The following is a 15,040-nucleotide window of genomic DNA, read 5'->3' as shown; positions in this document are numbered from 1 at the left end:
CTTTTCCTTCTACTGTCCCTCGTGGACGCCGTCTTTACTTGCCCGGTGGCTGGACCTTGTAGCCGGTATTGAGCAGCATGACGGCAGCAGCCTGGCCTCGCTCCTGCTCTGAATGGGAGCTTTGCCTCTCGCCACAGGGCGTGCAGTCAGAGGGCTGCTCCCTGACACCTCTGTCATGTGGAGAAAGTCCCTCTCTATCCCCTGTGCTTTTACCATGGAAGAGCCTTACGTCTGTGGCCTTGGACCACGTGGCTGCCACACCGCCTGGTTTCCTCACGGCAGGTTGCTCCTTTTTGTGACAGTTGCACGAGTTGTCGGTGGTGGTGGGCCTTGGTCTGTGATCTCTCCTGCAGGGGCCACATGAAAAGTCTGGAGAGGGTGTGTCCTCGTATCTCGGAAGGAGACAGCGGGGCCGCCCCTGCCCAGGCAGCTGCACTCTCAGGCCCAGGCGACGGCTCTCACGCTGGCCCCGTTCTGTCTTCACAGCCTGATTCAGATTCCACCAAACATTCGACTCCATCCAACAGCTCCAACCCCAGCGGCCCGCCGAGCCCCAACTCCCCCCACAGGAGCCAGCTGCCCCTCGAGAGCCTGGAGCAGCCGTCCCGCGACGCCTGAAGCCACCGGCTCCCGCCACAGGGCCGGGGCCCAGGCGGCCTCCAGCGCCAGCGCCAAGACTGAGCTGAGCCTCCAGTGTCGTCCCAGGAAACGTAGAGTCGACATGTAGATATGGAGATGAAGAAAACGCTTTATTATAACAGTGACCAGTTCCGTGCTGCACTGTCTGGCGGTAGACCAGATCACCCTCTGCGCAGCTGTGAGGCAACGCAGCTCCGTTTGCACATGAAGGACGCCCCCGGCCTCTCCCGCCCACCCAGGGCCAGCCGCGGCCCCCGCGGGACGCAGGCAGCTCAGGACAGCCTCAGTGCCGCGTCCGGCCCGTTCCCTGAAACTGTTTCCTAGGCGCTTAGGAGCATCATAGGAAGTTGTGTATCATTCCCAGTGTCACTAGAGTCTTGAAGACAGGAAACGTGGAGGTGAGGTTGTGGCCTTTTTGTTCATTTAGCCCGTACATAGTCAAGAGGCGGGAGTCCTCCTGCCGACTTTGTAGCTGTGGACAGAGGCCTCTGGAGTCAGTCCATTCCCAGTCACAGCCACACGTGTCACCAGTCTCTACTACTGTGAAGTCAGCTGTGCTCTGTCCTGCTCGCTTCCACCGCTCAGCCTCCTGCCCTGAAACCAGTGGGTGGCGGGTAGCTGGGCCCTGTGCCCACGGGCCGAGAGGCCGCGCCCGGGGGCGCCCCGCCCCGCATGGAGCCCCATGATTCGTGCCCTCTACTGGATGGTGTAGACACCGCCACACTCCACCCCACGCGCTTCTGCCTCCCCTCCCAGCGCCAGGGCCCGGGGCGGCCTCTGAAAGCTCGCCGGGAGCCACCGGCAGGCTTCCCTCTGCCCTCTGCCAGCCGACGTCCTCGTGACGCTGTGGAAGACGCGCATTTTCCATGAGTCGGCACTGAGCAACATGGGCACCACAGCCTGCCTGCCCCCCGGGCCTTCCGCTGGGGCTGGCACCTGCTGGGGGTTCTGGTTTTTACTTTTTTAATGTAAGTCTGAGTCTTTGTAATTATTGAATTGTGAGAACATTTTTGAACAATTTACCTGTCAATAAAGCAGAAGACGGCAGTTTTAAAGTTCTGGGTGGTTTGTCTCAATGGCATGTGCAGTCAGCTGGTGCCTGGTACCCCAGCACTGGAAGGCCCACCCTGTGCTGGAAAGAACCCTCTTGCCTTGGAGCGGCGGGGGACGGAGTCCATGTGGCAGGAGCCGGCCTCCAGGGCCGGGACCTCTCGCCTGTGCAGATCCCAGGGGGCCTCCGGGGATGCCCTGCGTGGTGTGTAGGCAGGGTTGGGGTGGGCTTCTGGCTGGAGGAAGGGGGCTGTCTGGCCAGTGTCCCTGCTAGGCTTCAGAGAGAGAAAACAGGATGGGCCGACCACCCCCTGGAGGGGGTGCTCATGGGGAGGCAGGGGTGGGTACATGGCACTGGGCGGGGGTCTGGGGCCCAGGAGCCTGTGGCTGGCTGGGTACACTGTTTGCTCTGACCCGCAGTCAGCTCTTGGTGACACTCGGGCAGGGGGCGCTGAGGATGGACAGGACACAGAGAGCTGGTGCGCTGTCCCTGGGGAGCGGCGTCCCGGGCCCCCTGCAGCTCTGCCAGTCAGCTCGGCCAGCGGGCCCGCCACCGCCCCCGCTGGGGCAGAGGCACCACGAGCTGCCTCCCCCTGTCCCCACACAAGGCACAGGCAGACGCCCCCGAGGCGACGTCCAGCACCTGGAAAACCAGACGCGAGTGCAGGCCACAGCAGCAGGCGGTGGGCAGCCGGGTCAGAGGGCACGGCGCATTGCCCCCACCCCGCCCCACCCACCCGGACATCTGCCCCACAGGAGCACCTGTTATCGGCCTGAAACACAGGTGCTCAAGTGTGAGCCGTCTTTAAATGAAATACTAGCTATTGTAAGTAACCACCGCCCACAATGTGGGCGAGCTTCAAAAGGTACTGGCCGCAGAGCACAGAGCCACGGGAGCTTTAAAGCGAATTCACCGTCAGAAGGTCACGGGTGGTCACCCTCGGGGTGGGGGGGGGGGGGCGGGCAGGTGTGCCCAATGTTGGTCACACAGGTGTCTCCCTGACAGTTCAAGCTGGCACGCATCCGTACACACACACACACACACACACCCACACCCCACCATCCATCCCACGCCGGTCTGTCATTACCTACCAAGTCAGAGTGGCTCAGCTCTCACCCACCGCGGACCTCACAGCCGCCCGCAGGAGCGGGGCACGGGCCAGGCCTGGCCTCCGACACCAAAGAGCCCCCACCCAGCAGGACACACACCAGCGCACCAACGCCTGTGACCACGGTGAGCGGGCAGCTCTGCCCCCGCCCGCAGAGGGGACAGACCCACTGTGCTGCTGGGCCAGCCTGCTGGGCAGGCCAGTGCCCAGCCCGTTGGAAGTCCAGGCCAAACTGTCTGGCCCCAGCACAGCCCACGCAACCTGGGCCTGAGCAGCTGGGAGCCGGCTCTGCCACCCTCTTCGGTTCCGCTCCCGACTCCCCCCCCCCACACGCCCCCAGTAAGGGCTTCTTCCTGGGCTCCTCCGGGACACAGCAGGCCCGTCCTAGTTCTGGGAACACCTTCTCAGGCCGGAACCTTGGGCCGCCCCAGCCGACAGGCAGCACCCAGGACTGCCCTGGGTGGCTAGGCGTCAGCGGGCACGGGCTCTGAGGACCACCCCTCACCATTTGACCTGGCCCTCCCAGCTCCGACCAGGCAGGGCCAGACGGGCGCGGGACAGGCGCGGGGAGTCCACGCTGACAGCAGGTGCAAGAAATCGCTTTATTTGGCCAGGACACCCCCATCCTAGGCCAGCAGAGAGTGGGGGATCCCGCGGGGCCCGCTGGATGGGGCTGGGGTCGCGGTGCGACGGGCCGGTCACGTGGCCGCTCAGGCCTCGGCCTCCGCTTCGCCGAACAGCGGATTAAGGAAGTAGCTGCGGCTGGAGCTCCTTTGGTCCGACTTCGGGGCCGGGAGCTGCGGGAGCGCAGAGTCAGGGAGCCCGGCCGCAGGGAGGTCCCGCAGCCCCGACCCCGGGCGCCCCTCACCGCCTCCGCGGAGTCCGCCGCGTAGAACACCGGGTTGTGGAAGCCCAGCGGCGCCCCGGCCCGAGCGGGGGCCGCCTCGTCGCGCCTCCTCCACCTGGAGGCGAAGACACGTGTGAGCCCGACACACTCGAGCCCCGAACCCCCGCCCCGCGTCCCCGAGCCCCCGCGCCCCGCGTACCTGAGCCTCCCCTCGCGGCGCAGCAGCAGCGCCCCCGCCAGCAGCGCCGTTAGCACCAGCAGCCCCGCGGCCGCCAAGCCGCCCGCCAGCCCCGCGCGCGCCGGCGCGTTCAACCCCGCCGCCGAGCCACCCCAGACGGGCGCGCCCGACTCTCGAGCGGTCGCCGAGAGGATTCCGAGGGCCTCGCCTGCAACGCAGGGCGCCGGCTCAGAATCCCGGGACGGGGCGGGACCGGGGCGGGGCGGGGGGGGGGGGGGACTGGGAAAGGGGCGCCGCGGTTACCGTGCTCCGCGATGTCCGCCAGGAGGGCCCGGGCCAGGCGCCCCGCGCCGCCGGTCTCGGGCCCGGCCTCTACCAGCACCACCTGGATCTCCGTGTCCGCCTTCGCGTCTGAGGCTTCGCGGAGCCCGGGCGGGCGCGGGACCTTGGACACGGCCACTTGCAGCCCCTGGTACTGGGGCTGGAGAGGGAAACAGAGTTGGTCCGGGGACTCCGTCCCTCGGACCTGTGGGGACAAAGGGGGCAGGGACAAGAGCTTTGCAGGCGGAAAGCGGATGCATCAGGGAGGCGGCGGAGGGGGTGCTCCCAGACCCCGGCGGCAGAAGGGTGGGGGCTGGGCTGGGGGCGCGGCCTCAGTACCAGAGCCAGGAAGGCGTGCAGCAGCCGCGCCCGGTACTGCTGCAGGTCAAAGGCAGGGCCGTGGGTCAGCGACACGACAGCTCCTGCAGCAGGAAGGGAAGGAAGGGTCAGCCCCGTAGGTCCGAGCCCAGCAGGGAAGCAGGCTGGGGCGAGCCAGGGTGGCCGCGCCGCCCCAGCTCTGAGGGGCGCGGCGGGGCGCTCACCGCAGAGGTCGCAGCACTGCCCTTCGGGCCGGAGGGGCTCCAGGCAGGCGGCCTGGGGGCAGCCGCCACCCAGGGGTTGGAGCAGTGCGGCGCAGATCCACGGCTGCGCCTGCAAACGGGGAGCGGGGGTCAGCGTGGAGAGAGCGAGGGCCAGACCGGGAGAGAGCGCCGCGCGCCCTGGGAGAGAGCGAGCGGGAGACGGCGGGGCGCGGCGGCAGAGCCCCGACCTCCCGCCCAGCGCCGGGCCCGGCCGCGCGCCACTCCGGCCGCCCCGCGGCGGGCCGCCCTCACCTCGGCGTTGCCGCAGACGCAGCCCGACGGGTCCGCGCAGGCCTCGGGGTCCACGCTTAGAGCGCCCGGCCCGTGGAAGCGCAGGCGGCCCGCGCGGGACGCCAGGAAAGCCGTCAGGTCCTCGTCGCGCGCGAACGTCTGCAGGTGGCCGGGTGAGCCCGGGAGCCGGCCGGAGCAGAGACCGCGCCTGAGCGCCCGGAACCCACCAGGCTAGCAGGGTGGGAGGCGCTCCTGGGAGACCCCCGCCCGCCCCGCGCGCGCCCGGCCCACCTGGCCCAGCGCCTGGACGCTGCGGACGCGCACGGTGCCGGCGCCCGGGCCCAGGCCCACGCGGAAGGAGGCGTCGGCCGGGAAGACGACGTCGTCGTGGCGGCAGGGCACGCGCTCGGCGTCCACGGAGAAGAGGCCGCGCCCCGCGTCCCCGGGGCGCCACAGGCGCGGATCGAGCCACAGGAAGCGGTCGGGGTCGAGGAAGCGCGCGCGGGCTCCTGGGCGGGCGCGCGACCCTGAGCTGCGCCGGGAACGCGCCCTCCAGGCCGGCCCTTCCCGCGGCCGCGCCCCGCTGGCCCCGCGCCCCCCTCACCTGGGCCGCAGTCCGGGCGCGAGCCGGCGTCCGCGGCGCCGAATCCAGCTCCCGAGGCCAGGACGAATTCCCCGTCCAGCGGCAGGAGCTGCAGGAGGCACGGGTTGAGGCGGCGCGTGGGCGCCGGAGGGTCCGGCTGTGCGCCCAGCCCCGAGCCCCGTCCCCGTGGGCGGGAGAGTCTAGGCCGCCGACTGGGCCGCTGAGGTCGGGGCCGGGGGGCACTTCGCCCGGGCTGAGGGTCCGCCGGGCCGAGGGAGCGGGGAGTTTGCGGCAGCGTGGCTCCCGTCAGGGCGGCCGGCCCCCTGAGAAACTACAATTCAAGGGCCCGTCGGCTCCACGAAGCCAAGCCGCCGGCGCCCCTGGAGCAGCCCTCACCGTGAGGAAGGGCAGCGGGGCGGCTGGGGAGGAGGGAACTGGGGTGGTGGGGCCGCGGGGCCGCGCGCCCCCTTCGGGCGCGGGCAGCTCCTTCACAGACGCCCAGGCCTCGGTGTCAGAGGCCGCGCGAAGGCCGGGAGCGGGGGACCCCACCCCACCGTGGGGTCGGGGCGGAAGTGAGGGCGGGACCGGGGGGCTGCTCGGTGTGGGGGTCCCCGACGCTTAACACCTCTGGGGAGAGGCTCCAGCCTGCTCCGCAGGGTCTGCTCTTCAGCCCCCCAGGCACTGGGCCTGACCGGCAGGCTGACACCGGGCAGAGTGAAGGTCACGGGCCAGCCTCGTCCGCGGCTGGGGGTGCAGTCCCGTGCCAGCCAGGCAGACCCCCCGCCCCCCACCCCTGCAGGTGCCAGGGCCGAGCCCTGGGGACCGAGGGGCGCAGGCGCATCGGGAGGGGCGGTGGGTGTCCGCAGTGTGAGGCTCCAACAAGAACTTGGTTTTCAACCGAGCCAAAGAGGGGGAGTGTGAATAATACACGATGAATGCCATAGTTGGAAGACAGTAGGAAAGGGCCGAGAGAGAGAAACCAGGAGAGGTGGGAGCTCGACACCAGCGCCAGCGTTCGGATACGACGGCAGGGTGCGTCTGAAGAAACCGGGAAGAGGAATTCTCCGCATCCGAGGAAAGCTGGGAAACCGCCTGCAAGCTCTCACTGGGGACTTCCCTGGCAGGCCAGTGGTTAAACCTGCTCCCAGTGTAGGGGCTCCGGTACAGTCCCTGGTCAAGGAACTAACATCCCACACAGCACCACCAACCATGTATGTAAAAAAGAAAAAATACTTTAAAAAGGAAAGGTCTCATTGAATGCCAAATAAGGAAAATCACAGAACGCTCTGTTTATGAATATCAAAGACAAAGAGGACGCTGTAAAAGCGGCAGAGGGAAAGAAATCACCCAGGAAGGAAAAACATTCAGGGATTGGGTTTCTCAGCAACGATGCACGCAGACAGCGGAACAGGCTGCCTGAAGACGTCCCAAGTCCGTAGAGCAGACACTGCCCTGGACATGGCTCTGCCCTCCAGAATAGTGTGTCATATATTAAAGGATAATAAAACAATCTCTAAGCCTGAAAGAATTTCCCACAGTTTATTGTGATCCACACTGTCAGACTTTATTTTTTTGGGCTCCAAAATCACTTCAGATGGTGACTGCAGCCATGAAATTAAAAGACGCTTACTCCTTGGAAGGAAACTTATGTCCAACCTAGATAGCATATTCAAAAGCAGAGACATTATTTTGCCAACAAAGTAATAGTCTAGTCAAGGCTATGGTTTTTCCAGTGGTCATGTATGGATGTGAGAGTTGGACTGTGAAGAAGGCTGAGCTGAGCACCGAAGAATTGATGCTTTTGAACTGTGGTGTTGGAGAAGACTCTTGAGAGTCCCTTGGACTGCAAGGAGATCCAACCAGTCCATTCTGAAGATCAGCCCTGGGATTTCTTTGGAAGGAATGATGCTAAAGCTGAAACTCCAGTACTTTGGCCACCTCATGCGAAGAGTTGACTCATTGGAAGAGACTCTGATGCTGGGAGGGATTGGGGGCAGGAGGAGAAGGGGACGCCAGAGGATGAGATGGCTGGATGGCATCACCGACTCGATGGACGTGAGTCTGAGTGAACTCCGGGAGTTGGTGATGGACAGGGAGGCCTGGCGTGCTGCGATTCCTGGGGTCGCGAAGAGTCAGACATGACTGAGCGACTGAACTGATCTGATCTGAAAGCCTGAAAGACTTTAGAAGGATTGCCGCAGACAAACACTTCAGAAGGATTGCCGCAGACAAACCTACGCTGAAAACATGCTCGGAGGAAGTAAGGACAGAAGCTAAGAAGAGATATGGGAAGCAGCGTGATGAAATACTTTTGTGACATACTTTCGTGATGAAATAACAAAAATACTTATTGCTGTCTCTTAATAAATGTTTAAATCAAGGACTAAAATGTGATGGGGGAGGGAGAGACCAAAAGGTCATGGACATACAGTAAAGACCTCACTTGTTCAAGGGAAAATACAGATACTGAAAAGGTTAAGAAATCAGTAAGACTGCCAAAAACCTAGATGAAATATACCAATTTCTAGGAAAGTTTAAAATATAAAAATTGATGCAAGAGGCAATAGGGAATTTGAACTGACAAGTAAGCATTAAAGAATTTTAAATGTCAGTCAAAGACCTCCTATTCCCCAAATTCCCAGTCCAACCAAGGGTTTTACAGGTGAGCTCTGCTAAACCTTCAAGGAAAATTTAATTTCTTCTTCCCAAAGTTGTTCTGGAAAACAGAAAAAGAGTGAAAAATCACCAGTCCATTTCATGAGGCCACTGTAACCTTCATTCCAAAACCAAATAAAGGCACTTCCTGGTGGTACAGTGGGTAAGAATCCACCTGCCAATGCAGGGGACACAGGTTCGATTCCTGGTTGGGGGAGATTCCACATGCCACGGAGCCACTAAGCCCATGCACTGCAACTACTGAAGCCTGTGCACCCTGGAGCCTGCGCTCCGCAAGAGAAGCCACTGCGACAAGAAGCCATGCCCCAGAAAGAGGAGCAGCCCCCCGCAACAAGAGAAAGTCCCCTCAGGAGCAAAGACCCACTGCAACCAACAATAAATAAACCAAAACGAAATGAACGACAAAAGGAGAAAACTTACAGGCCCAGCTGACTTACAAACAGAAATGTGAAGATTCTAAATAAACTATTAGCTGATTGGATCCAATAATGTATCACGTCCCAAGAACGCAGGAAGGAAGGGATAAGAAAGGCCCCCATCCCAAGTTCTCTGCAGCGTGTGCAACGGTGTCCCAGCAGATGGCAGTGGAGAGTCTTGTGCCACCAAAATCAGTGTGACAGGGAAGGCAAGTGTCTGGAAGAGGCGCACTTCAACCTGTACCCGAAGGAAGGTGCCAGGAAGGCGTCCGGCTCACAAGGACGGTTCCGCCTCAGAAAACCCCATTAACAGGCTACCGGGGGAGGGGAGTTACATCTCAGTCAATGCAGGGAAAAAAACTGGGAAGTTCAGCAACCCATCTATGATTTTTCAAAAAGCTGCCAGCAAACTAGAAATAGATCAGAAGTTCCACAATTAAATAAAGTTATCTACAAAATACTACAGCAAACATCACACAGCGGAGAACCTCGACATGTCTTCTCTTTTGTGCTGGAACAAGACAAGAAGGCCTATTTTCGTCACTTTTGTTTAACATAGGGGTAGAGATCCTGGACAGCGATATAAGGAAAGAAAAGGAAATAAAAGGAGTCTGGACTGGAAAGGAAGAGCAACAATGGTCATTGTTTACAAAGATAACCACATAGACGATATCATTCTTAAAAATAGGGCACCATTCACAACAGGAACCAAATTATATAAAGGATTTATAAATTAGCCACTACTACACAAAACCTCTACATGCACCATTTTAAGACTCTAGTAAAGAGTTTTATAGCCATCGACCTGAAATATTTGAAGAGAAAATCCATGCTCTCAAGTGGATGACTTGCATATATAAAGTTGTCATTCATTCCCAATCAAATTCCAGGGTTTGGGTGGCCAAAATCACTGCAGATGGTGATTGCAGACATGAAATTAAAAGACGCTTACTCCTTGGAAGGAAAGTTATGTCCAACCTAGACAGCATATTCAACAGCAGAGACATTACTTTGCCAACAAAGGTCCGTCTAGTCAAGGCTATGGTTTTTCCTGTGGTCATGTATGAATGTGAGAGTTGGACTGTGAAGAAAGCTGAGCACCGAAGAATTGATGCTTTTGAACTGTGGTGTTGGAGAAGACTCTTGAGAGCCCCTTGGACTGCAAGGAGATCCAATCAGTCCATTCTAAAGGAGATCAGTCCTGGGTGTTCTTTGGAAGGAATGATGCTGAAGCTGAAACTCCAGTACTTTGGCCACCTCATGTGAAGAGTGGACTCATTGGAAAAGAGTCTGATGCTGGGAGGGATTGGAGGCAGGAGGAGAAGGGGACGACAGAGGATGAGATGGCTGGATGGCATCACTGACTCGATGGACGTGAGTTTGAGTGAACTCCGGGAGTTGGTGATGGACAGGGAGGCCTGGCGTGCTGTGATTCATGGGGTTGCAAAGAGTCGGAGACGACTGAGCGACTGAACTGAACTGAACTGAACTGGTGTTACCTGATAAACCTACGCTATGATTTCTCTCCAACAGTCAGATCCACAAAGAACTAGTCAACCTTGAAACAGAAGGGTGAAGGTGGCGCAGGGGGGCCGGTTTCCACCTGGGTCCTCTGAGGGTTGGCCTCTCAGAGTGGGGGAGAGGCGGGGGAAATTGACCCAGTGGATTTTAAGACAACTCACAGAGCCTGAGTGGGGACACTGTGGTGCTGGCAGGAGAACAGGCAGAAAGATCAAAGGAACTACAGGCAAAGCTCGAGGAGAACCCCCACCACACCTTGGGCAGCTGGCGAGCAGTGACCCCAGTGCCGAAAAGCAAGGGGCAAGGCTGGTGGCTGGAGGAGGACATGAGAAACTGGGCTTAATCCAAGGAGAAGAATACAGCTGGTTTCCTAGTTAGCGTCTGACTCAGACATGTGCCCCTGATGGGAAAACCATGACCCGAGAGACATAATATATGGCTGATTATGGTTGTGACCGAGAAAAGGCGAAGAGACGCTTAAACAAAACACTGAAAACACAGGTTTAAAGCAACCGATCTTGCATCTGATAGATTAATAACAGGGGTTTCTTATCAGCAAAGGGAAACACAGGCAGAATCCATAGTGAGAAGACATTTGGAGTAACTCAACAATTAATGGGTAGAAAATAATAGATTCCTAGGCAATCTGCCCAGAAATGGGAGGGGAGGTGTTCAGAAAGAGAAAAATCCCAGGGAGAGAAGTTCCAAACCAAAGTGAAAAGTGAAAGTGTTAGTTGCTAAGTCGTGTCTGACTCTTTGAGACCCCATGGACTGTAGCCCGCCAGGCTCCTCTGTCCATGGGATTCTCCAGGCAAGAATACTGGAGTGGGTTGCCATTTCCTCCTCCAGTGGATCATCCTGACCCAGGGATTGAACCCAGGTCTCTTGGATTGCAGGCAGATTCTTTACCATCGGAGCCACCTGGGAAGCCCACGTTCCAAACCAAGAGAAATGCAAATTAAATCACTGAGTTGCTGTGCCTCGTTACAGGCGACATCTCAGCAGCTGGACCACACTGGGGCCCCACGGGTAGGGCTGGAGGAAGGCCCTCAGACAGCACTGGGTCCTTTCGGCCCCCCGTCTCTGTGCCCCTGGGCTGTCTCCACCCAGGACCTCTGGGAGCTGACCTCTCTGGGCAGAGCATAAGCAGGGGAAGTGAGGGGGGCACCCCAAGGGACCATGCAAGGGGTACAGACATGCGGGACAAAGAGGAGGGCTGGCTGGGCCAGGGCGGGGACAGAGCAGAGAGAGGGAGTGAAGAATGAATGAATGCATGACTGTTGTCTCTTTTGAGATCCCCAAGCACGCCCCAAGGAGATCATCCAGGCAACTAAGGGCCAGAAGGGACAGAGACATTACCTTGCCAACAAAGGTCCATCTAGTCAAGGCTATGGTTTTTCCAGTGGTCATGTATGGATGCGAGAGCTGGACTATAAAGAAAGCTGAGCGCCGAAGAATTGATGCTTTTGAACTCTGGTGTTGAAGAAGACTCTTGAGAGTCCCTTGGACTGCAAGATCAAACCAGTCCATCCTAAAGAAAATCAGTCCTGAATATTCATTGGAAGGACTGATGCTGAAGCTGAAACTCCAATACTTTGGCCACCTGATGCGAAGAGCTGACTCATGTGAAAAGACCCTGATGCTGGGAAAGATTGAGGGCAGGAAGAGAAGAGGACGACAGAGGATGAGATGGCTGGATGGCATCACGACTTGATGTACATGGGTTTGAGTGAACTCCAGGAGTTGGTGATGGACAGGGAGGCCTGGCGTGTTGCGATTCATGGGGTCGCAAAGAGTTGGACACGACTGAGTGACTGGACTGAACTGAACTGAACAGAACTCCCCAAGGAGATCGTCCAGGCAACTAAGACGGCCAGAAGGGACCCCCAGGTCCCAGCACCCCCATCTTCAACTGACTCCTCTATACGCGGGTTCCTGCCAGTTCCAGGCGCCCCCTGTCCTCTCCAGGCCCCTGTCTGGTTGCCACGGTCGCCAGGGCTGTGGGGGCTCCTGAGTGTAGCCACGGTTCCCCCCTGGCTCTGCCACTTCCTCGTCCCCCTCACTGCCCCCTCCACACCTGAGTCTTTGGGTTGGACGCGTGGGAAGGGCGTCTGGACCCGGGATCTACAGGAACTGGCACATCCCGCCCGAGGCCCCTTCCCAGGCTGCAGGTGAGGGCTGGGGTCTCTAACGCCCCCTGCCCTGTCCCCTGTGGGGCCAGACTCCCAGAATTGATGCCGCTTTCGAAAACCATCAATTAACTGAGCTGCCTCCAGGTGGAAATAAGGGGTACCCAGACCCTGCATCTGGGCAGCCGAGTGAGTGGTGCCCAGGCCTCCTAGGCCACCAGCAGCCCCCCCTCACCGACAAAGTCCAGTGGCCTCTGGGTGAGGACCCCGCCCTGGAACTCACTGTGAAGCGGTTTGAGAAAAAGGCCCCCTGATGGAGTTCCGAGGCACAGGACAGGGAAAGGCTTTGGTGGGGCAGGGAGGGGACTTCCCTGGGGCAGACCTAGAGAGGACGGACTCCTGGGCGACAGGACCCAGAGGCAGGGGCAGGAGGGACAGGAGGCGCCCCCACCTGCTCCGAAGCTGGGCACAGCCTGGGCTGCGACTGTACGACCGGGGTCCCCTCCCCTGTGGCTCCCCACCCTTCCAGAAACCCCTCCACAGGCTAAGGGCCAGTGGATTGAAGGGTCTGCCCCCCAGGTGGAGGCCAGTCAGGAAGAGGCCTCGAGTTGACCAGGGCGGGACCTGTGGGCCCCCTTCTGACTTGGGGGCCATTCCCAGCCCTGCTCACCATGTCTGAGATGCTGTGACCTTCTCGTACCAGGACTGACAGCGTCTGCAGGCAGAAAGGACGTCAGCAAGTGCCCCCCTCACTGGGCTCCATGGGCCTGGACCACGCCGGGACCCCCCACGGCCCCAGGAGTGGGGTCAGGCACCTTGTCCGCGGGGAACTCCACAGCAGCGCCCGCACACGGGGGCCGGTTCTGGCTCCAGTTGGTGGCATCGTCAAAGTTGGTGTTGGGGACCCAGACTTTGTAGGCGGCCGGCGTCAGGGCTGGGGAGAGGACGGCTGAGCACTGGCGTTCCTGCCCAGAGCCCCCAGTGCCCAGGAAGGATGACCTCGCCCAGAGAGACCTGGAGCTAGAGGGTCCAGGCGTGGGACCAGACCCTGTGGCAGCCTGGCCCCGAGGCTCCCCAACTTCTTCTGAATTTGCAGAGCCCGTTCAAACGTGCCTTCCTCAGGGTCTCCCCGCCCCAAGATCACCTCCTCGCAGGCCCCCAGTTCGCCCTGCCAGAACGGCGGCAACCACAGGACTGAGGCCATCGGGGCAGGGAGGCCTCGGCCCAGGGGAAGAAACTGGGGGACCGGGCGGGGGGCGGCCGGCAGACCGGATCTGCCCAGGGCTCAGAGAGGGGAACCGGGAAGGGCTGCAGTTCTCACAGCTCCCGGGCGTAGGGGGCCGCCCCGAGCACACGCCCCCGCCTAGGCGCCACGCGGTGGTCAGAGGCGCCCTGGGCCCGGGGGTTGGGGGCGGGGGCGGGGTGGGGGACCAGCTTCGGGCGGGGTAGGGGCGGAGGGCGGGCGCGGCCGGCCGTCGGTCTGGCCCGGGGGCTCCGGGGAGCCTCCCGCTCGGCCCCGCGGGCGCTGCGCCAGGAGGAGCCCGACGGCTGGCCGGGTTTCGCAGCCCCTCGCGCTCCCGCGGCGCGCCCCCCGGGGACATGGGTCTCCGGGTGCCTCGGGCCTCCGGCGCACCCCCAAATTCCCTTACCGCACAGCTGCAGCCACAGCAGCACCAGGCCCGGTGCGCCCATCCCGCCGGACTTCGGCGTCTGGGACCCTGAGACTTTGCCCTGCGGGGCCCACGTGACCGGGCGGGGTCGGGGGGGGTGGGGGCGGCCGGGAGGGTTACACATTCACCTCCGACCCGCCCGCAGCGACTCCTTGGCCCCTCCCACATACCCAGCTCCAGGACCTGAAGACCTTGGGCGCTCATAAAGGAAGCTTGAGGGCACCACTTCCCAAGGAAACGGTGCGTTGCGGGCGGGGCGCCTCTCTGCCCCAGATGCAGCTCGGACTGCACTCAGCTGCCTGCATTTTGGGGCCGTGTGTTGGCTTGTCCAGGGGCCGGGTCCAGGCAGGCCCTCCTGCCTCCTAGGCTGGTGGACTGTGGATGGTGGCAGACGGGTGGCACCTGGTGTCTGGTGTGTGGAGGATGGTGGGAAGGTACAGGCCTCCCTGTCCATCACCAACTCCTAGAATTTACTCAAACTCATGTCCATTGAGTTGGTGATGCCATCCAACTATCTCATCCTCTGTTGTCCTCTTCTCCTCCTGCCCTCAATCTTTCCCAGCATCAGGGTCTTTTCGGATGAGTCAGTTCTTGGCATCAGGTGGCCAGAGTATTGGAGTTTCAGCTTCAACATCAGTCCTTCCAATGAATATTCAGGACTGTTTTCTTTAGGATGGACTGGTTTGATCTCCTTGCAGTCTAAGGGACTCTCAAGAGTCTTCTTCAACACCAGTGTTCAAAAGCATCAATTCTTTGGCGCTCAGGTTTCTTTTGGATAAGGAAATGGCAACCCACTCCAGTGTTCTTGCCTGGAGAATCCCAGGGACGAGGGTGCCTGGTGGGCTGCTGTCTATGGGGTCGCACAGAGTTGGACACAGAGACATTACTTTGCCAACAAAGGTTCGTCTAGTCAAGGCTATGGTTTTTCCAGTAGTCATGTATGGATGTGAGAGTTGGACTGTGAAGAAGGCTGAACGCCGAAGAATTGATGCTTTTGAACTATGGTGTTGGAGAAGACTCTTGAGAGTCCCTTGGACTGCAAGGAGATCCAACCAGTCCATTCTGAAGGAGATGAGCCCTGGGATTTCT

The 15,040-nt window shown here is 60.3% G+C and overlaps 2 protein-coding genes across 4 annotated transcripts in view; one reads left to right on the top strand and one right to left on the bottom strand.

Moving 5' to 3' along the window:
- CDC42BPB (CDC42 binding protein kinase beta) overlaps positions 1-1,694 on the top strand; it is a 98,358-nt gene extending 96,664 nt beyond the window's left edge. For all 3 annotated transcript variants that reach the window (XM_027521724.1, XM_027521723.1, XM_027521722.1), the window contains one exon: positions 487-1,694. In XM_027521724.1, the coding sequence (XP_027377525.1) occupies positions 487-618 (132 nt within the window). In that variant the 3' untranslated portion in view covers positions 619-1,694. The remainder of the gene's footprint in view (positions 1-486) is intronic.
- A 1,687-nt stretch (positions 1,695-3,381) lies between these two features.
- On the bottom strand, positions 3,382-14,016 carry AMN (amnion associated transmembrane protein). Its single transcript, XM_027521698.1, has 12 exons — positions 13,931-14,016; positions 13,097-13,215; positions 12,952-12,996; positions 5,561-5,648; positions 5,248-5,465; positions 4,978-5,115; positions 4,687-4,795; positions 4,484-4,566; positions 4,127-4,304; positions 3,845-4,031; positions 3,667-3,760; positions 3,382-3,595 (listed from the first exon to the last, which is right to left on the bottom strand). Exons 1-12 carry the CDS (start codon positions 13,971-13,973, stop codon positions 3,509-3,511), a joined length of 1,389 nt encoding a protein of 462 aa, XP_027377499.1. The 5' UTR covers positions 13,974-14,016; the 3' UTR covers positions 3,382-3,508.
- Between the last annotated feature and the right edge of the window lie 1,024 nt (positions 14,017-15,040).

This window comes from Bos indicus x Bos taurus, chromosome 21, assembly GCF_003369695.1.
Source record: "Bos indicus x Bos taurus breed Angus x Brahman F1 hybrid chromosome 21, Bos_hybrid_MaternalHap_v2.0, whole genome shotgun sequence".
Lineage (NCBI taxonomy): Eukaryota > Metazoa > Chordata > Mammalia > Artiodactyla > Bovidae > Bos > Bos indicus x Bos taurus.
This window is presented reverse-complemented; position numbering and strand designations above follow the sequence as displayed.

Bases quoted from the DNA above. Each gene is read 5' to 3' on its own strand.
- AMN (XM_027521698.1), bottom strand. From the start codon at position 13,973: ATGGGCGCACCGGGCCTGGTGCTGCTGTGGCTGCAGCTGTGCG. The intron at 4,032-4,126 runs GTAACCGCGGCG...CCTGCGTTGCAG, and splicing joins GGCGGACATCGCGGAGCACG to GCGAGGCCCTCGGAATCCTC. The intron at 3,761-3,844 runs GTACGCGGGGCG...CTTCGCCTCCAG, and splicing joins CGCCGCGAGGGGAGGCTCAG to GTGGAGGAGGCGCGACGAGG.